The sequence below is a fragment of the Dipodomys spectabilis genome, unplaced genomic scaffold, assembly GCF_019054845.1.
Source record: "Dipodomys spectabilis isolate Male_0828 unplaced genomic scaffold, ASM1905484v1 ptg000081l, whole genome shotgun sequence".
Lineage (NCBI taxonomy): Eukaryota > Metazoa > Chordata > Mammalia > Rodentia > Heteromyidae > Dipodomys > Dipodomys spectabilis.
In genome coordinates this window covers 23161391-23184440 of record NW_024870758.1, presented here as the reverse complement: position 1 = coordinate 23184440, position 23050 = coordinate 23161391, and the positions used below count along the sequence as shown (strand labels likewise).

The following is a 23050-nucleotide window of genomic DNA, read 5'->3' as shown; positions in this document are numbered from 1 at the left end:
AGCTATGAAATAAATGCATTGGGTAACACTATTCATGATTGACAATGTGGTTCTCTTTTACAGAGCATTTTTAAAACCAAAAGATGATACTTTATCAGTCACAAAACTAGTGTGCTCTGTGCCAAATTGCCCTGCTCATTGTTTCCATGCGCTTGTGAAGTGAGCACTCTGACCCAACCTAGTTGTATGGGATGAGGAATGTCTTATCAAATTCCCATTCATCTGTGGCCAATCTGTGTAATCAATCAACCAATTCAGTCTACAGTCCACAGAAGGAGGCAGTCTTTTGTGAGTGCTACCTTTGGGCATACTTCATCTAATTACCACACATAAGACATTAAGCTAGTCATTCAACACTGTCAAGTTTGCCAAATATCTGAAAAGTATCAGGAATACAAAACATGCCACTTCTCCTTTAAATGTATTCATCTTGGACTTCAGGATTCTTATTAGCAGGAGAATTAAACAGCAGAATCTGTCAATGATCGCCCTGATTATAACTAACACATGGGTAGAGTTCAACTCAAACTTCCTGTAACTTCACATTCAAGTCAAACTATGGGTTGTTTTAATATCTCAGGAAGCATGACACTTAACATTTCTCTAGCAGTTACCCACATGACCTCATATACATGACATAGGTAGATATCACCAAAATAACCACACCCTTTTATTCCATGCACTTGATGCCCACCAATTTGGGCAAATAGGACAGATAATATTCTTGTCAATATTTGGGCATTGATATAAAATAAAATTTTACTTGCAAAGACTGGATGTAATTTCTGGATCATTATGGGTATCATGCAATTTAAACCACTGTAAGAACTAGAATGTACACATGTGTAATAAATTATGTAGGTGCTGTTTCTTAGACTCTTCCTCCCAAAGTCATTGTGACTATGGTTTCAAGTCCACTCTATGTTAAAAAAAAAAAATTGCAGATTACAAGTCTATCTGTATTGAGCATTAACTCATCCATTCTCCCTTGAACATTCACTATTGCAAGCTTAATATATATTCTAAAACATGGCTCTGTATATAGATAGCAAAAGCCAAAACAGATAGCAAATCCAAAACAGAATAGGATTGAGTCACAGCACAGATATAAAGTACTCATGGAGATCAGAAAATAAGAGGTAACCTATGTACAGAAGTGAAAGTGAAGTGGACAGTTTCAGAATTTGAACTCAGGACTTCCTGCTTGTTAGGCAGACCTACTCTAATTCCTGAGGCATGCTTCTAGCATAAGGGGCTCTTTCTATCTGCCAAAAAGTGTGAACCTTTTCTGTACATACATAGGTATATAGCTCTGTGACTGACATCAAGGTAAGAAGCTACTATTTCATAAAAGAAAGAGAACGTGGATTCAACAATATGCCAAACATCAGGAACAGCTGCCAGCAAGGGAAGGCCCTGTGGAAAGCCTGACCATTGGGGAAATATTTCATAGTTTAATAACAACCAAACAGCAATGTACATATTTAACTGATTACAGATTGTTAAGAGGACTGCTTTCAGTTGCTTGCCATTTCCCTCCTTACTATATGTATTGCCCAAGAGTGCATGTGAGATTTATTAGTTGTTTGGATGTACTTCAAAACTTTTCCTCTCAAAATTCAGATGCATGTTAAAAAGATCTTATTCTGCAGTTCTTTAAGTGCTTTGACAGTATATTTGAGGTTGCAAGGAATTATGTTGATAAATTTTCACGTTTTATTTCTCATAATATACACATAGAACTATCCTCATTTTGAGGCCAATAAGGTGAAGGTTTGAAAAGTTTAGTGGTATGCCTAAGTAAAATATGGCCACAGCACAGATGTTCGATATTCAAAATGTTTTGTCTTCTGATATCCATGTTCAAAACAAGTCTCACTGAATCTCTTACATATATGTCAAAGTAGAGCCACCAGCCCCTCTGGACAACAGCCTTTTTTTCAATATAGGAAAGAGGATGACAATAGTCATATTAGCCCTGACCAGATGCAAACTACTGTTACAAGCATTTTACATGTGTTAATCTAATGTCCTCCGTGACCTTTGTTACCTACCTATTTTTAAAAAGGAGGAAACTGAGAACAAACAACTTTAAAAATCTTGAGATCACAGAATAAGCAGAAAAGTCAGGATGGCCCCCCTTTGGTCTTCTCTAATGATATACCCTACCAGAGACCCTGGTGCTACCAGACCAGTCTGCATCTTACAACCAGGAGAGCTGATACCACCACTCCAAAATTATGAACAGGGCATGGAAATGATGAATATTATTTTTTAAGTAATTATGCATCCTATCTAGGAATAGTGCTCTTTGGATACTTAATAATCTCAACAGCAATCATTCAATTTGACTGTAACATGTAAGCTAAAAATGTTACTCTAACTAGTATTTAACATCAAATATATTCGAAATTCCTTTTGACAACTGCACCTGTGTATTGATGGATTCAAATTCCTCAAAACAGAAAAAGCTAAGACTAGAATATAGCCTCCTACTAACTAAATTACCTGGGAGATATATCAGTTCTTTTAATAAACTACTATATTTTGCTGCTACCTTTGAAAAACTTCCCACATAACATACACACTATTTCTGGAAGAAAAATTGTGAAGGAATCTAAAGTCATCAAAGAATTCTAAGGCCACAACTCACAACAGGTATTTGTAGTTTTCTTAATATGGGAGACATCAGGTCTCCAGGTGTAAATATGAAGGTTCCCTTGCTATGTTTGCTGCGCATACTTTCTAGTTCTAGGTCAGTTTGGGCATTCTGACCAATTTACCATCATGCTTCACCAGAACACAATAAATGCCAAGTGCCCCGGTGGGTCAGTCTTCTCACCTCCCAGCCTCTTATTGCTATGAGAAGTGCCACTTTTCCCCTTTGCCAACAGCAATAGCTGTTTTATTGTCCTGTGTCTTAATGTCCCACTTTGTGAAATATTTTAAAAATTTCATTGAGGCATAGAGAATGTTTTAACAAATTGCTACTAGGATGAGTTGTGAAATTATTTTTCTTAGCCCAGCTCTTATGTTTATACACGTTATAGGTAAGGAGCAGTTGTTCATGCCACATGAATTGTTCATTGCCTAGTTTAAATCATGGCAAATTATTTCTTCATTCTGTTATCATTAGTCATTTGAGGTGCTGACAATGATTTAAGAATATTCTTAAAAATATACAATATTTAGCTTATTTCTTGAGATTAAAAACATGTCTGGCTTAATTATAAGGTATTTTAAAAAGGGGGAGAATGAAAGGGGTTGTATTGACCAATATGCACTGTACTACTAAACTGATATATGGAATTATAACCTCTTTGTACAACCACTTAATACTAATAAAAATATTTTTCAAAATGAATAATCAAATAATTTCAGCAGAGTGGCCTTCATGGAGGATGTAATATTTTTTGAGGGAGGTGCAGAAAACAATTCCTAGAGTTTTAAATTTGCTTTTAATTCAAAAGAAAATTCCAGAATTTCAGTATCTCTAAGCCCTATAGTTAAGACCTAATTTGGAAAGCTACTTTAATATATATTTATTTATTTATTTATTTATAAATCGTGTATTAGTGCCTTAAAAAATAAACATAAACATGACATTGAAGCAAACTGGCACAGTCTGACAAGTTTTAGAACATCAGCTCACAAAATGAATATGCTTGGATTCAGACAAACATACAAATACAGCTTTTTACCTGAAAACCACAGAGACAACCCTAAGAGCTATGTTAAAATGCTAAAGATATCGAAGGTGGACAGAGTCCCGATAGGAAGGTGGGCACTGTGAAATATGCTTCACAAAGCTTGGCGCGCATGCACACACTCTGCGATGTGGGGGAGACAGAGACACCAATCACCATCGATTTTGTCCTTACTTGCAGCCGCACAAGTATCCTGCATGATCCGATTCTGACCGGCACCTGGAGCGGCTCTACATGCCAGTCATCCCAATGTACTCAGGGATGTAAACACCTTATAATTAGAAAATGTGAAGGTGTCAAGGACGTTAGACAAATTGAAAACACATCCAAAGATTAATTTTTTAAAGGCATTGAAGAAATAATTCATTGCAAATTTCAATAAGAGGATGTACCTGTTCCTTCACGGAAGCTAGAATAGTGGTGGCTGTGGTCTCGGGTTCCATGCCTGGGCCAGTGGAGGCTGCTTCCTGGTGGGTCTGTGTTTGTCCCTCCTCCACCAATGACGCCTGCTCAGGAGCGGGCATTCCTCCTGCAATCAAGCAGGCAAAGGGTTAACACTTTCTCCAGGGTGCCTACAGGGATTGATGGCTCCTAAGAACTACAGTGGATTTCTACATCACAACTTCTTTAGTGCGTCCATTTCTGGAAGGTAATATATAGGGCCAAAATTATAGCTAGTATTATAAAAACTAAATGAAAATGATAATAAAGACTAACACAACATTGAAAGATCATCATACTACAAAATGTCCTGAAAGGGTTGGGAGATTTCTTAATTAAAAATGCACTAAGGAAAGTAAGATGTCAGAATCCAGTTTAATGACTGAATTTCCTAAAGATACACAACACAGTAAGTAAATATGATGAAACTATCAGGTAGTTAAATAATATACATTGTAGGTTGCTACAGTGTCAGTTTTTAAAGTATGCACACACATAAACATTGACAGAATTACAGAACAGGTGTGTGTGTGTGTGTGTGTGTGTGTGTGTGTGTGTGTACACAACAGAAAAAAAAGGATGCAAAACTCAAGAAAACCTTGAAAATAAATAAATACAAGTATGAAATGTTAATACAATGCCTTAATAATGTGCAATGCAGATAACCTTGGAGGAGTCTTATGGCTGACTTGCTTTCCTTAGAAGAATCTAATTATCTAAAGATGGCAATAGCTAGGGGAATGATGTTGAAAAAGAGATACTTCTTTTCAGTTACTCAGACTGTAGCAGAATGGTTCTTAGCAGGAGATAGTGCCTCTCCTTAACATTCTGAGACTAGCCTAATGCTGGCATAGGTAATAGATGCTCAATAATGAATATATAAATGAGGTTAGCCTCTTTCCACCATCTCATTTCAGTCATTTGGCAAATCCCACCAAAACCTAGAATGCCAAGAAGACCATATTTGTTCACATGTATTTTTCATATACTCATACAGATCATGAATATTTTCCACAACAGTCTTCATAGTTTTTCCAAAATATCATGTTGGGATGTTATCTGAATTTCTTATCAGCTACCTGATCAAATATAGATCAAATATATAGATCTATATTTAATCTGGGGATTTTACCCCTTCATTCAAATTTCAATATCAGCATTTGATTACAAAATTACAAAATTATGTGATTACAATATCCTAACCTGTAAATAAAAAAGAAAATGTATAAGGGGAGGCACAGAAATGGAGGGACAAAGGGTGAACAAAGGCAGCCATGGCACTCACTAGACACTATGTTGAAAATGAACTATACAACTTGTGGGTAGGGATGGATGGGAGGGAAAACCTGGGAGAGAAGAGGTAATGTTATCCAAAAATGAAATGTACTCTTTATCTGACTTATGTAACTGTAATCCCTCTGTACATCACCTTTGTAACAATTTAAGTTTTTGTTTTGTTTTGGGTCAGTTGTGAGGCCTGAACTCTGGGCCTGGGTGCTGTCCTTCAGCTCTTTAGCTTAAGGCTAACACTCTACCGCTTGAGCTACAGCACTACTTCTAGCTTTTTCTGCTTTTGTGGTGCTGAGGAATCAAACCCAGGGCCTCATGCATGCAAGGCAAACACTCTACCACTGAGCCACCTTCCCAACCCAATTTAAATTTTTTTAAAAGGAAGATATACACAGCACCCAAATTCCCATCTTAGTCTTAATTCTCCTAACTTCCAGGTTGGTAGAGAATGACTGGGTTCTAGTCTATAGGGTGGTTGTTAGTGCTGTAGTAATAAGCACAAATGGTCAACAGGCCCAATGAGAGATGCCATCAGCTCCATGATGAATTCTTATGCCCATTTTAAAAGGTGAATTCTCTACCTCCCAGCTACATAGCACAGTAGGTAAAAATGGATCCAGTCTGCAGAGGGCCTTCTCAAGTATGACTGGAAGGAGGAGCTTCAGGTTGGGAGCACAGTGGAGGTAAGATGAAACCTCTGAGTCTCATGATCCTCACTGATAAAAAAAAAATAGCTGCCTAACTGCTTTACACACACATGAAATGATTTTATGGTATATGTCTATATTTGTACGCTACTGACACACAGAACACATTTAAAATATCAATTAGATAAAATCTCCCCCTACACTTATTTAGAGACAAGATGAATTATTTAAAGACAAAATGAATTCTGTCAAAGAAAAGAATGCCTTACAGAATTAAAAATTCTGTCTTAGTAGTTAAGGCAAGTAAAGATATGAAAGTATTCAATGCTGCTGAAAAAAGAAAGGCACACCTTAACATTAGCAGATGGTTTGTAAAGAACAAAAATGTTACTATGCAACAGTGAAACAAATAATTGCAAGAACCAAAAAAATTAAATGTCATGAAACAACTGATGTTTGATAAGAAAAAAAGAAAAAATTCAGTAAACAAAGACAACTTGAGAAAAGGAGAAACAGAAAACCTTTACATCAGTAATTACCTATTCTTACTATAAATAGGAGGTACCACACTATTTAAGGGAAGATAGAGGAGGCCGGAGATAGTTATGGCTCATCAAGTAGATGATGCAGCAAAACTTGAATCAGACCAAGGTAAAGTATAGAAAGATACAAATGATGACATTAACACTAAAGTCAAGAGGATATACATTTGTACAGAAAATGACAATAGTATAAATGCAGCAAAAGAAAATTTCATAGGCAGGAATAATGTTGAATTCTGAGTTCTCAGTGGCTCGGTTACATCATAGGTGCTCACAAACACTCAATGGGTGAAGACTGAGAACAATAGTACTCATGCATCATTTCAGGTGACATTTATCTACTCTTATTTTTATTATAGTCCCCAAATACTGCAACTAACACAAAGAGCAGTTACAAACCTACTGAGGTTACCTTAGTAGATTTCTTGTAGTTCTTATAACTGTAGATCATTTATTAAGTTGGAAGAAATAAGCTAAGTAAGTCAAAAGAGAGGTAGAATCATCTTTCTACAATGTGCACAGGTAAATATTCATAATAACGAAGGTCAAAGAATTACGTTATTCCTCTTCCCAAGTGGCAAGGAAAAAGCCAAAAGACAGTGAGAAATTAGGCTTTGTGATTTTTCTCATGACCTCAATTTACTTGATTTGAGTGGTCACATTTTGGGGACCGACTTGAGAAAAGTTATAAGCAGACTGTTATTTTTTTAGGGGTTCAAGAACAGAGAACGGAAGATTGCCAGTAATATCAAAGGAGGGAACTGTCATGGTTCTACTCAGAAAAAGACAAGGTAGATTCCTCCTCACATTAAATTATAGAGCTAGACAAGATATTGGGTGAGCTGTGGAGAAAGCGTCATTTGTAAAACCTAAAAGCAGCATACAAAAGGAAGGTCATGTTAAGTTGTTCTAATTTCCATTTCTGTCAGGGTAAGCAGGGAAATGCAGTGTGTGTCTAAACTGTAGTGAGGCACATAGGACATTATAAATCACACAATGATATGATAATTAACATTAAAATGGGGCTGAAATAAGGGCAAGTGGTGACTATCTAGATATAGCTAAATGAATATCAACCTACATAAGGTCACAGGGCAATGCTAGAGTTCTGAACTTGGCCAAATCCTAACCAAAAACTCTAGCCATAACAGAAATAAGTATGTACAGAGTATACCCACAGTCTTCAATAATTGAATTCACCAGAGAGTATAATTAAAGTGCAAAAACTACAGTTTATTCTGCATCAACGATCTGCCTCTGACATTAAGAAAACAGACAAACAAACAAACAAACAAACAAAAACCAGGATAAGTGTGGGTTCCTGTATTGAGGTTAGCTCAAAAGCATGCTGGGCATAAAAAATGTGGCTACTTTAGAGCCAAGAGCAATATGAGTGAATCACTGCCCAAAAGCTAAAGTCAGCTTATAGTAATATAAAACATATATTAAAATATAGTAATGTATGAAAGCAAAGGCAGTCTGAATAAGCATAGAATGAATAAAGTATTTTAGTAGCAAACAGAAAAATACTAAGAGCATTATTATGTAACAAAGAAAAATTTCTTTGTTTTACTTACAATGACACTGGAATACATATTATGGAATAAAATACAGTATGGGGAAATTAAGAAAAATAAATAAATATCTTCAGTGTCTTATGGAATCTAGTCTAGATAAAAAGAACACCAGATAAAATTTTCAGTTAAAATATTTTCTGGCAATAGAAACAATAACAAAATCTGCAACCATTTAGAGGATATGGGGTAATTACTAATCTGTTAATTAGGCAGCTCATCCAAAAAAAATTTATTGACAAGCATTTATATAAAAGGGAGCTACATGCTAAACTCATGGCAATTGTAGAGAATAATATATACATAATAGATGTTTTTATTTATGGAGATATGTGTCTGTGCATATGTCTCTGTGAAGAGTACTTTTTTTATATGTGTATATATAGAGATATATGATGTGTGTGTGTGTACAAAATATTTAAACAAAGACTTTCCAAGAAAAGGCTAGAAGACTAATAGGGAAGTCTTCAACCTTACTAGTAACTAGAAAAACAGAAATTAACACTTCTAGGAGATATCAATATACAAGCATCATAATAGCAAACATTTAACTTGAAATGCTGGCAAGGATGGGGGACAATGGTAACTGATAATGCTGCTGATAATTATGTAAACAGTGCCATTACTTTGGAATGTATTTTGTCATTGTCTAGAAGATCTGCCAATAAACACATCCTGTACCCAAGTAATCCCATTCTTGATTAAGTAGAGACACTCTGGGTGCCAGGTATACTCCTGGAAGGACATGCAGATATGTTCACAGTAGCACTCTTGTAAAACCCCTAAATTGAAAACATCTCAAGTGGCCACTAATAGTGGAATACATAATATAATGTGAAATATTCACTAATGTATTTCACCTACAGCTACATACGAACCAAAGCTCTATAAAAGGACTATTCCCACAACCATAATGTTGAATCAAAGAAGTTTAAAAAAAAATAAAGTGGAATATCATTCATGCAAAGCTTTAAAACAGGCAAGATAAACTATTTATAAGAGAATGTGGATATAGACATGAATACACAGCAAGCAGATCACCAGAAAATGGTATAAAGAGCGCTCTGCAGGGAGGGAGGGGATGTGATTTGGAGGAATAGGTGACACGAATATGCTTAATTTTAAATATTCTCTTAACCCACTTCTATAGTTTTTCTCATTTTTAAAAAAGGAAACACAGACCTATGTTACCAACGTTGTGACCTATACTATTCAATAATGTTTTTGAAAATAAAACCCACAGTTAATAAATAACATCAGAGTCAACACTGTTCACATTGCTATGCAGCCATTCTGGTTGTATGTGATGTGCTTCTGGGTGTTACAGAGTGTTGATCTATGTCTATCACAATCAGGGAGCACCACAGAACTGTTAATAAATCTAGAAAGTATATCTTGAGAAACACAGATAGCACTTAGGCATTGCCAACTCTTCTCTAAGGCATGTTATTTCTGATGGAGAAGACATAAAACAAGAAAGGAAAAGAGAGGGAAAAGGGAGGGACAATGAAAAGAAAAAAGAAAAGGGAATCTCTTTGAAAAGAGATTGGGTTCTCCAGTTCTCTTCTTTTTATTTATTTATTTTTTTTTTGTTACACACTTAAATCCTTCCTAGCTATAATGAATAGATAAGAACTGGCAATCACAATAAATCCAGAGTTGTGCCTGGAAACATAATGACTGCAGAACCATTTTAAAGTAACTGAGGAAATCATATCATAAACCAGGTAGCACCCTACTTTGGAGATTGGGATATTTGGGAGGAGAGTTGCAGACTCAAGAGATGAGGAGATATCAGACTTTAGGGGGACAAGAACAGGATGATCAACAAGACAAGGATGAGGGGGACAAGGAGGAAGATGGGGAGAAAGGGAAGAGTAGAAGAGGGGTGAAAATTCCTCAACTCTAAATATGAATCATTTTAAATGAGATAATAAAATGAATGAAACAAACTACCTCAAGACAAATATGTTGAAGTCTCTGGGTCTCAGGTGTAAATGGAAATGGGGGGAGTGGGGCGAATCAGTTTGGAAACTGATCTTATCTTGATCACAGTAGACACAGCAATTGCTTCCAAATACTCCCCAAACTTACAAGTGAAATTGAAGGCAAAATAAAGGCATTTTAGGACACATTAGGACTTAGAATTTGCTTAAGTAATCTTTCTTAGAAGTTCTGCAACCAAATTCAAAATATGACAGAGACAGCTAGGATACTAGAAACACGGTGAAACAATTTAGAAAAACTAGAAATGGAATAGATTTTGCTACTATCTGGTATCAAGGAGAGAGAAAAAAGCTGGCAAATGTAGAGTTGGTCCTATGTCCTGATTTAACTTGAGGAGAGAAGAACTTAAAATAGGACAGGTGACTAGGTACACAAGACTTTGAAGATCCTCTCAGAAGGAGGTAGCATGCAGGGGCCACCCTCACTGTAGAGCTAGTCATGCGATGTACTTGGACAACAAGATGGCAGGGATATGATCTTGTGAAGCACTAAACTTAAATCCTAAATAGCCTCGCAGCCCATTCGCTTGAACTGAGATTGCCATGCTGTGAAGGAGCTCCAGACTCAAAGGGATCCTAGTCATTCTGGCCAAGAACTCAGAGAGTGTAAGACTAATTTTAAAATAACTGAAAATCAAGCTCCAGCTCCACAAGCTGACTATATCCACTTGAGAGAACCCAGGTAAGAGCAGGAATGGCCAGGAAAAAAAAAATTGCTGTTGTTTGAGCTACTGAGATTTATGATGGCTTGTTATCCACTGAATGAATGACACTATTTGATATGCCCACCAAGATAGAAGATGAGATAAAGAAAGTGAAGCTTACATTATTTTAAGTAAGATACTTAAATTTTACATGCTGAATTTTCTTATACTTATTTGACTGTATTAGATACTGATCTACAGGGTAGGAGTTACCTAAACCATACAGACAGGTTAGAGTTTGACATCCTACCAAATTTGTTGCCTTTTGTAAAACAATACAAACAAATAAGTACAATGAAATACAGATCTGGAAAATGGAGGAACTAACAGCTAGCACACAGAAGAATCTCAAGATATGCAGAAATGGAAACACTATTCCTAGCAGAACAGACTGACTCAAGTTGGGAAAAGCCCACTTACAAGTATAAATTTTTATTAAGTAAATTGACTTTAGGTTCAATAGAGTTCTAAAAACAACCTCCCTAGACTGTTGTTTTTATAGAATTTGCAATTAAGGGCATGGTAAGCCATATCAAACTTCAATCTATTCAAATGAAAGATTTGTTACAATCATTAGTTCTTTACATCAAATATTACTGTTAGCCAAGATTAAAGACAACAAAATCACTAGTACAGCAATATGTGGATCTAAAAATAGTCATTGATATGTGAATTACTAAAGGCAACAAAGTAAACTGCCTAATTAAGGACTTGTGTATTTAATAATATTTATACAGTATATTAAAAATAAAAAACTATATAATCCAGCAACACCTCATTATCTTAAATAGTAGCTGTCTTTGTATCTCTGACACTGGCTTTCGGTTCTAGATGAACTAGTTAAATGGTCATTCAGTGTCTAGGAATGTAATCCAGGGGCTCAAAGGCATGCTTAACCTAGAAGCTGGGGTTTAAATATATATATATCTTTAAGTACTTGTACAAACTGATTCAACAAACCAGTTTGTAAGTACAATATATCTTGATCAATGTCACCTTTCATTATTCTCCCCCATCTCTCCCAGTTCCTTCATTCCTGTCAATTTTCCCAGTTTTATGGGAATATTGTGATTGCTCTTAGATTAAGTCAAAAATTAATTTATTTGTAAGCTTCAAGATTCAATTTAAAAGTTAAAATTCTCAAAAAAGATTCCTTGGCTCATTCAATTCACAATGAAGTTCCTATTATAGTAAAGCTAGGAAACAGTGTAGAGCAACTTTTGGCATCTTGTTACTAAAAGTGGGATGTAGGCACCAATAGTTGCAATGGTAGCTTGAAACATGAAAGACATATAAGACTGAGGTTTGCCCAGGAATTTTCATGCAAATATGATCTCTATCATCAGAGATCAGAAAGTTTGAGAAATATTGGTGCAGAACCTTCATGAAGGCTCTGGGAAATCATGAAATAAATGAGCCTGATAATCTTAAGCCAAAATCTCAATGCCAGAACTTAATTTAAAAACAAACAAAACACTTTGCCTGTACTAGGAACCAAATCTAGGTCCTCACACATGCTGGACAAGTGTTCCGCCCCTGAGCTGTTATCTCAGGGGCATTGCTTCCACCTTTGCAAGGACCATCCTTTAACATTTTTGTAGCATATTTGGAAAATTCTTCAATGCAGTAATAGTTTTCATTAGTTAACAAAATATAACTAGACAGAGATATTATCCCACAACTAAAAGCTGGCTCTAGCTTTTGAGTGATTCAATATATTAAAACAAAAAACGTAAGTGCTTTTTAAAAACTTATATACAAAAGTTTAAACTATTTTCAGTAAAGATTCCCAACAAAACTTAATATGAAATTGTCTTTGGCTGGTAAATGAATACTAGGTTTTTGGAAACTTAGCTTGTAATTGAAGAACTGAATGGCTTTCAAAAAAATAGAAAGAAATCAGCTTGTTCTAGGCCATGCATTTTTCATGAACATTCATATGGAATTATCTAGTTGTACAGTACACACTGATACTTTGTTTTGGCAAATCAACTCCCCATCTGGGATATTAAATGGTTTATCCAGTTTAGGACAGATGTTAATCTGTAAAGTACACAGATACAAAAAAGAAAGCTGATAGTTTTCAATTGGAATATCCTCGAAAACACTGTACACATGTTTAAAGAAAGAGTAATACAGGGATAAATATGATCAAAGTATACCATATGCATGTATAGAAATATCACAATGACACTCCATTCTCTGCTGCAAAATTAATAAGCACCAATAAAAATGTGGAGGGAAAAAAATCTATTCATGGTGGTTACCACGGATGAGCTGGCTATCATTCAAGCAAAAAAAAAATGTGTGTATATATATATATATATATATATATATACACACACACACACACACACACACATATATACATATATAAATCAAGGTATCTTTTAATAATACTGATATACTCAATAATTTACAATTTTTCAAGTATCTCTTTAGGATTAAAAAAAATACTAGGCAAAAAAAGGGATCAAAAACTATCATTGTTGTCATTGTATTTGATTTCGGTACCCTGGGTAATGTATATATATTTATCTGAATTAGGGCAGGGAATGGGAGCAACAGAATGGTGAGACAAAGCACGGGGGGGGGGGGGTGCGGGGGACCAATGCAACAGCAATACTCATAAGACAATATCTTGGAAATGATCTGTACAACTTGGGGAAGATTGGAGGGGAAGGAAAGAGGGAGAAAAATGAGGAAGGGTGTAACAAGTTAGACATGAAATGTTTACTACCTTACATAACTATAACCTTGACAATAAAATTAAAATTTAAAAAGGCATCAAAAGAAAAAAATGTAGATTGACAATTGTAATACTATCCTTTGTTTTCTCTGCCTTCAGCAAGCTTTTTCATACTGTTTCCTTTTGTTTCCCCCACTGGAGACCAGGACTCAACTCACTACCTGATACTTCTCACTCACTGGCAGACGCCCTACCGCCTCATCTATGCCTCCAAGCTCATGCTGTTTTAGACTGCATGTTTGATGCTATCGTTTTAGTTTTACAAAGTCAAATGCATTTTCACATGTAATATCTCCAAACAACTTTTTGAAGAAAGCACAAAACACCAGCCATTATAGATGGATATATAATTTTGAAACACACAGACAGAACCAGTGATGGGCTGAGCAGTAACTTCCTATTCACTTTTCTGTACCACCACAACAATCCATTCTTGGTGCAGTATGGGCAGAGACTAATTTAATGTGGATCACCATCGTATTCACAAGCACCTAGGAAAGTGCCTGAAACAAAAGTACATAAGTATTCAGTGTCTCTTCTGTTGAAGCACAAAACAAACTGAAACAAGGTAAAAAACAGACAAGGTTAGGTTTTATGACCATTATGGGTCCACAGGCAAGCAGGAAGGAGAGCAACTAAAATAGCATGATGAATATCATGGTTAAAAAACATAAAAGTGACCACGGTGGAAGGGAGAAGAAAGATCAGCTTTCAGGGGAAAGGAAGGTCATTGGGGAAGATGAAAGTCACTACAAAACAGAAGCATAAAACCTCAGTGTGTTGTGCTCAGAGAATGTCAATCGTCTAGAATCATGGTGGGGAAAAAAAGAAAAGGAAGAAGAGAAAAACAGAAAAAAAAACACCAAAAAAAAACCACTATAACCTGGGGGTGAGAAGATAGAGGAAACATGAGGACAGGGAAAGAGAAGGATTACCTACTATCTTCAAAACTAAAATGGAAGTGGAGGTGTAGATAAAGGAGTAGAATGCCAATCTGGAGAGAAAAAAAACAAGTGAGAATGTGAAGCCCTGAGTTAGAGCCCCAGTGCTGGCACAACAATAACAACACTGATGATGATGATGATGATGATGATGACAACGACAACAACAACAAAACCAGACTAAGATGGGGGTGAATGGTGTGGAAAAGAATTATAGAACATGGTAATGTAACATGGTTATAATTCCTTAAAGGAGTTAAAGATTAAAGCACCAGGTGCTGGTAGCTCATGTCTGTAATCCTAGCTACTGAGGAGACTGAGATCTGAGGATTATGGTGCAAAGCCAGCCTGGGCAGAAAAGTCCATGAGACTCATATCTCCAATTAACCAACAGAAAACTAGGAGTAGAGTTATGGCTCAAAGTGGTAGGGTGCTAGCCATGAGCAAGAAAGTTCAAGGACAGCATCCAGGGCTGGAGTTCAAGCTCCATGACTAACTTCCCCCCACCCCCCAAAAAAGATTGAAAACTAAATTACATCAAGTCAGAAGAACCCTCATCTTGCATTGTCCACATGATTATTGAAGAACACAAAGTGCACTCAGGTATTACCACCAGCTTCGCACCCAGGCACATAGGGAGTTGCTCTTTAAACCTAAAAGAAGCTTCAAGGAGAAGAAAACTTTTAAAGTAGTTAATAAAACAAAGAATGATTGAATATGGATGTAAAACAAACTAGGTCAATAACCATATCCCCCTCAGGAACTTTACAAACTATAAATCTAGTTGGGTCCTAGAGGCTCATGCCTGTAATTCTAGCAACTCAGGAAGCTAAAATCTAGAGTACGACAATTTGAGGTTAGACTGGGCAGAAAAGTTTGCTAGACTCCATCTCCAAAATAACTGGCAAAAAGCAGGTTTGGAAATATGACTCAAGTGCTAAGACACCAGACTAATGAGCACAGGCCCTGAGGTCAAACTCTAGCACTATCCAGACCAGAGTTATAATATAGGTGTTATTCATCAGGCATAAGAACCATTAGATTTGAAGAAGCCCCTCAAAAAGGAATCTTGGGTTAGTATCCTATCTGAGTAAGGAGAAAGGGGAGGAAGGAGAAAAAGGAGAGGAAAGAGAGGAGAGAGAAGAGAAAAGAGAGAAGAGAGAAGAGGAGAGGAGAGAGAAATCACTTGAAAGATCTTAATGCTTAGATTAAATGAACACTGTAGTTTTGAATTAAGAAATCAGTGTCCGGTTAATATATTACTCCTAGATCTTAGAACTCTAACTGAAGACAGCTTGAGGTCTGTTAGTGTCTTCAAAGGTCTGTGGTGTGATTTCAGAGAGGAAGACTGTATTGCTACTAGTGTTTTCCCAAGATGAAAATCCAGCTGAGATTGAGAAATTTACGAAAAGGTTTGCACAAAATCCTTACAAATGAAAAGGTTAGTCAATATGAGTAATACATCTATTAGTCACACATGCTGAAAACAGCTAAATATTCAAAAATGTATAAGGCTTCAGCTCACAGAGTTCCATGCACATGGGTACACCATGGCTGCTCAGTGAGAAGCTGTTCCACTTGACATAGCTGCCTAAGATGTTTTATAAACAACTGTGCAAGGTGAACCTTGACCATGGCCTTGTGGTGCGGTGCTTATGTATAAAAATGCCACTGTGAGGGGCTGGGAAGGTGGCTCAGTGGTAGAGCGCTTGCCTCGCATGCCTGAGGCCCTGGGTTCGATTCCTCAGCACCACATAAGCAGAAAAAAGCCAGGAGTGGCGCTGTGGCTCAAGTGGTAGAGCGCTGAAGAGCTGAGGGACGGTGCCCAGGCCCAGAGTTCAGGCCCCACGACCCGACCCAAAAAAAAAAAAAAAAAATGCCACTGTGAGCATATTAACTCCTCTCTTTCAATATTCACTTGTTTAAATTATCTTTTGAAGATGTTATCTTAACTCCTGTGTATCACTTATGTCCAATCATCTGTTTAACAATTTTACTTTTCTAAAGCAATGCATTTAAATATTGTAGACATTGCAAACAACTTCAAAACTAAGAACTAGAATAACATGATTCGGTATTTCACATATATTAGAAACCACGTAGAGCCAGGCATTAGAAGCTCACATCTGTTATTCTAGCTACTCAGGAGTCTGAAATCTGAAAACGGCAGTTAAAAACAAGCCCTGGCAGGAAAGTCCATGAGACTTACATCCAATTGACTACCAAAATGCCAAAAATGGTGTTGTGGCTCAAAGTAGTAGAACACTAGCCTTAAGTACAAAAGGTAAGGAACAGTTCTCAGACCAAGCCCCCAGACCAGGCGCCCTTCCACCCCGCCCAACAAAAAGTAACCACTTGGACAACATTCCTACTTTGCACATCTTTAAAATAAAGCTTGTCTTCATTAAAATTTCAATATTTCATTTGTTTGCGTCTGGTCACCTTCAAGAGCATAAATATATAACACACACATATATAATACAGGTATAGAATCGTCTTCAAATTGCACTGAGTAACCAGTAAAACCTCTCCAGATAATGTACATCATAATATTAAAAACTGAGTTATAATTTATGCCACATTTACTGATATACTATACTTAAACCATACTTTACTGGCTATTAATAATATTGCCCATTTTTATAACTGAACATGACTAAACACCCAAAGGGACAGTTTCAGAGTGTGTTGGAGATGTTTTTTATGACTAGCTTCTGATTATATGTGAATAACTCAAATGTAAAGATTAAATGCTATATCATAGAGAAAAGCTGCATGTTTCAGTTTAGTGGAATAGTAGACTCAACTAGAAGAGCATCAGCTTTGGACACAAAAGCAAAGCAAGAATGTGAGGCCCTGAGTTCAAGCCCCAGTATATGTACATGTATGCACGCGTGCGTGTGCACACAAATACAAGATAAAGAAAAAGAACTAGTAAAGGAAAAATATTACTTTTCAAACATCTTCCATTTAATAGTTGGTTAGCGGACTCCTGCTTCTGTCTCTCTCTGATAAGTACATTTGTTACTGCTTGCCAGGAAGAAATTCAATCAAGTGACACAGTTAACTGGACAAATGTAATTCATCAGATAAATAATACATTAGATTTTTCAAAGATAAATCCAATTCTCCGATATACTCATATCTTCCAAAAGACAGAACACTGTTTTGAAGTTCTGGTAAATTAGAGCATTCAAATAAAATTGCCTATCTTAAATTAGCCCAAGGCACTCTTTTGATCAACATAATACAACATGTACAAAAATAAAGAGTGCAGATTTAAAGGCCCTGGGAAACATCTTTGTGCTGACTGGTCATGAGGTTTCAGAGAACTCTGACATGGTTTTACAGACCTTCAAACATTCCTTCTGGCCCACATTCCTTAGAGGCCTCTCCTTCACCTGACTCAGACCCACCCAGTTTTCTCTTATACTGTCTAGTCTTTTCTAATAGAAATTGGCGTAGGAGAGGGCCAGGGGTAGAGCTCAGCAGGAGCTTGCGTGCTTAATATGTTCAAGGTTCTATGTTCAATGGCTAGAACCAACAAGACAAGAACAAGAAACAACAACAAAAAATGCTGAAGAGTGGTAGATCAAATCCAGTAGTTGAGAAATCAGAAGCAACAATTTAATAGCAATTTGGAAGGTGTCCCTGTGCATTCACTTGTCCCCAAGTGGCTCATAACACTTCTTCAATACAGCCCTCATCTCATGCCTTGAGTCCGCTGCTAGTGCCTTGGAAAGTGGACTTACCCCTCCTCTCCATCGCACTCTAAGCTACAACCCTGCTCTCACTGTCCTATCCAAGTAGAAATCCAAGTTGATTTCTTCCTTCTACATACATATAACTTGTATACTCCTCGTGATCACAAAAGCACTTCTCCATGCATTCTAGAATTGCCATTTTTAAGTGGGGTGAGGGGTTGGATGACTCACCCCTTCAATCCACCCAACCCAGTTCGAGTCTCAACAACATACAATGCTTATTTCCATCCACTTGTTTTTGCTCTTTAAAATATTCTCTTGTCTACTTAGATTTAAGTTTATTGAGACCATGATCCCTATCCTCTTGTTGGTGTCTAACATGTGTGCTGAAGCATTTAATAAAATGCTTGCTGACAGAACTGGATTTACTATTTGAGAGGCTGAAAATGGCACAATAACACAGCACTTACAGAAAAATGGTTAATATATTATATTGCTAATAGTCAGACACAAAGAAGCACTGAAAACCTGCCTCCTTAAAGAAGCCTTTTGTTCATTAGTTGGCACTAAAAATGTCAGAAAGAATTAGATTTCATCTTTAACCTTCTGAGTTCAGTAACTTGTTTCTTTATAAGTGAGAGCTTTAAGCAAGAATTTAGGAAAATAACCACAAGTCAAGGAAGCTACATTCCATTTCCAGGAGATAATACAGCAATGTCACAATGCAGTCACACTAGTATTTCTAAATTCTCACCTGCAGAGTGAATAACTAAACAGTACTTTCAATCTGACCCTGTGAATCAGAGCTATAATTCTAGCAACAATCCAGAAAGCTGTTATCAAAGTCTTGATTATGTTTCAACATAAGGAAATGGCACCTGACATGTGAAAGCAAAAAAATGAAGAACTGCATTATTTCATCTTTTAAAGAAATTTTTTATTTCTGCCAAAAAAAAAACACAAAATAGATTCCTGTGTCCTGATTTAAATGCACAGATTAAAATGCAGCATTGTGCCAGGCATTAGTGGCTCATACCTATCATCCTAGCTATTCAAGAGGCTAAGATCTGAGGATTGTGGTTTTTAGCCAGCTTGGGCAGAAAGCTCCATGAAACTCTTATCTCCAATTAAGAGAGAAAGAATGAAAGAACAAAAAAATGAAAGGACAGAAGGATGGAAGGATGGAAGTAGAGAAAAGAAAGCAGAAAGTGGTAAAGCAATATCCTCGAGAAAAAAAAACTCAGAGACATCTCCCAGGTCTTGAGTTTAAGCCCCATGATCAGTGCACACATATGCGCGTGTGCATGTGTGTGCGTGCCTCCCACATGAACATGCAGCATTTTGGTGATTCTAAGAGGCTAGTTAAATATCTGCAAGATTTAGCTATGTTTACATCTCTTATAATTTTGGTAATTTGGTTTGCTTAACACTTCATTTATTCAGAGTGCAAAGAAAACTTCACTCTATCAAACTGAATTGATTACAAACTCATAATTAAATCTAAATTAATGTGACATAATCAAAAGTATTTTGAGTCTAACATATGAAGGTTCCTAACACATTTTTGTGCCATTCAACTCAAGTCACTTGAAGGTACTGACAGGTGTTTCCTTAAACATTGGAGAACCTCTACCTAATGCACTCTGAAGGGTGGAACATGCACCAATGAAGTACCAACAATGAAAAGCAATTTAGTAAATATTTAGAACACTTGGCAGAACAAAGAGCACATATTAGGCAAGTTTCCACAACTACACAAAGCTCTCTCCACAATTAAGGGGATAGTACAAGTGTAACACTTTGATGCCCCATCATTCTCCTGAGATTATAAAGCCTGTGTCAGAAGTACCATCTGTCCACACGGAAGTATGTGTGCTCACAACTCAAGAATCACAGCAACATAGATAATCCTCAACATCAGAGGTACCATGACAAATAAGACATTTAATTTAATGTTTCCTGAAGATGGGAGCAAGCTGGCACTTTGATGGGGTAGAAAAAGAAACTGAAAAGGCAATCTGTTCACTTTCTATTCCAACAATTTGCTCTTCTTCCTGAGTCACTACAGCTACTTTGAATGCAGCTGGGTCTCTCAGCACTAATTTCCTATCTATATATCAATTATAAGCTACAATCAAGCCTGCATTAGAATTGTCCGCGAAATTAGGAATTGCCTAGGGCACACAGCAGTTTCTAACTTTCTCTCTTTCACAATTTGCTGCTATTTCCAAAGTCACATATGGAATGACATGGCCTTTGTGTGGAGAAAACTGCTCATTCCTAAGGGAAAAAGCAACAGTCACTCTGTGACAGAGACACAATAAGCCGAGGTGAAGCAATCCCACTACAGGTGATGGATGCATGAATTTTTCAATCCTGGACAGAAGCTCACCACTGGAGAGTAATAGTTCATACTCTGCAGACAACTAGCAACCATGATGGAGAGGTTTTCCCACATTCAAGGAAGGCCTCGAACACCACTATGCTTTCAGATTGCTTAAACAATGTAGTTCCTCTGCTCTTTTGGTATTGGAGAGAAGCAAAAATAAGTTTGAGCAAGACAGTAATGGTGACCTCAGTAATCTGGTGATTACAAAAGAACTGAAAAATATTAAGCTAAGACGCAAGTCTTTGCTTCTCTCCAGACCTATAATTCATTTTTCCAAGTAGTTGAGTTTTTCAAATGAGGAAAGTTAAACAAGGAGTGAGCAGGGAACGTGTCAGATAAAGGATAGTTTCATATGGCCATGGCCGCGTCCCAGTTTGACTGTTCTGACAGCTGCTATGGACAGTTACATCTTAACAAGGCCATCCCACTCACATCATAGACCAATGTTTAGTCCCTCACTATGGTCAGTCACATAAAGAAAAACACTGAGGGTTGGTGGAATGGCTTAAGTGGCAGAGCACCCGCCTAACAAGTACAGGCCCTAAATTCAAACCCAAGTAAAAAGGAAAAAAAAATAAATGAGAACAGATGTCTCTATAAACTTGAAATATTTCTTGATTCAGTGTGTCACATCAATCCTTTATGCATCACTACTTCTGCCCGACTATAAAATACATGGAACAAGACAAACATCCAATATAAAGATGCCCAAGGAATGGACATGTAACTTTGGCCTTGGAAGGAAGACAAAGAACAAGACAGTAAATGGATGAGTAAATGTGCTGAGCACAGAAATCGCTGGACTATGCATCCTTTCTTTGTATATTTCCAAACTGCTGTTCAGAAGGAATGGCAGCAATCTAACAAGAACACTGCTTCTAAAAGGAGTGCAACCAAGAATTAACCTTAAAATACCTACAGTACTTTTAGAAAATACTATTTCTTTTCTTAACCACTTTTGATTACCAGCAGTTGGTAACATAGCTATATTAAAGTACTTAAGGTGAAATTACATCTATGGGAACTTATTAGCAAAATTTTGTGTCAACATTTTAGTTAGAAGAAATGGGAGACATTCTCACTCTAAGTCTCTTTTCAAATCCACTTCAGACTGACTATTAGAACATTCTAATTCATAAAGTATTACTAAAAGGTTAAAAACAGACATAAATTTTTGAAGAAATGTGTTGTATGGGATTATGTTTTAAATACAACACAGTGAAGAGTACTTAAGTTGAACAGAAACACTAGCATCAAGGAAGCCCTGGTACCAATACAAGGTTAGCCAAGAAGCACTTCTGCCAGAGAGTACTGAAGTTGCCTGTGTCCAGATCCAAACATTTTTGTAGGTAAATTATGTGGTAGAAACATATACTTAAAGACTAACAAAAGGAATAACTTCAAAGAACTCTAGATGGGGAAGTATGAGTGGTCTTCCACATTCCTTCTTTTCTTGACACCATTTTGAAGTAACATGGATAGGAACACCAATGTGTACCTTCTCCTGGGCCCCTGTCACTTCCTCAACCATAGCCAGCACCGAAAGTCTCCAAGCTGAATAGGCACAGAGACTGCCAAACAACTGGAGGAAAATCAATCCAGGGTCACAGTGCAGGGTGAAGTGACTAGAGGCTCAGAACCGGAATGCGGGAAGCCCACTTTCAACCTTCCCTATGGTTTGGTCTGGGTTCTTTCTATTACAGTGGGCAAATATAGCAATGCGATTCTAAAAAAAAAAAGGGGGGGTGGGGGAGTCGCTTCCCATATAATTCAAAAGTACATAACCAATCTTTTCAAAATTCACAATAGATGGGAAGGAAAATGGCTTACTGTTCTCCAAATGTTTTACTTAATATTCCAAAATGCAAAGTGCTGGTGCTCCCAATTGAAGGATGCGCCACTTGTGTATGATATCTTCTTATAGAACTCTCTCTGATAGAGAAGCAGGCCCTGTCCCCATCCACATCCTTACTTCAGGAATAGCAACATGCTGCCCTTCCCCCACCTGCATTCACACTTAGTGTCCAAGCCCTGGCATGCCCATCCCTAGCATTCTGTCCCTTACCTCATTCTGCTGAATCACCTCACTTGAGGCCTTCCTTCACACCAAAGCCCACAAATTTCCTCTTGGTAACTACATTAAGCCCTCACTCCCTTCCCTACTCACTCATCAGTTCTTCATCTTAACATACTTATCACCACCTGACATGTCTGTCTCATTCTGCCTCACCGCAAATGGAAGCTACAGTATTTACCTAAAGCAACAACTATTGTAGGTATCATATGCAGGAGGGGAATCTTGGTGAAGCCTTGGCTATGATTTGGGGTCAGTGTCCTGATTCCCATTCCCGGCAAG

General features: G+C 37.0%; 1 protein-coding gene across 9 annotated transcripts in view; it reads right to left on the bottom strand.

The window, feature by feature from the left end:
- Pkp4 (plakophilin 4) overlaps positions 1-23050 on the bottom strand; it is a 217792-nt gene that overhangs the window by 142374 nt on the left and 52368 nt on the right. For 8 of the 9 annotated variants that reach the window (XM_042683404.1, XM_042683397.1, XM_042683403.1 and 5 more), the window contains exon 2: positions 4100-4236. In XM_042683404.1, coding sequence (XP_042539338.1) covers positions 4100-4231 — 132 coding nt within the window. In that variant the 5' untranslated portion in view covers positions 4232-4236. Of the gene's footprint in view, positions 1-4099; positions 4237-10157; positions 10237-23050 lie in introns of those variants that run through there. The other variant, XM_042683398.1, reaches the window with a different exon arrangement.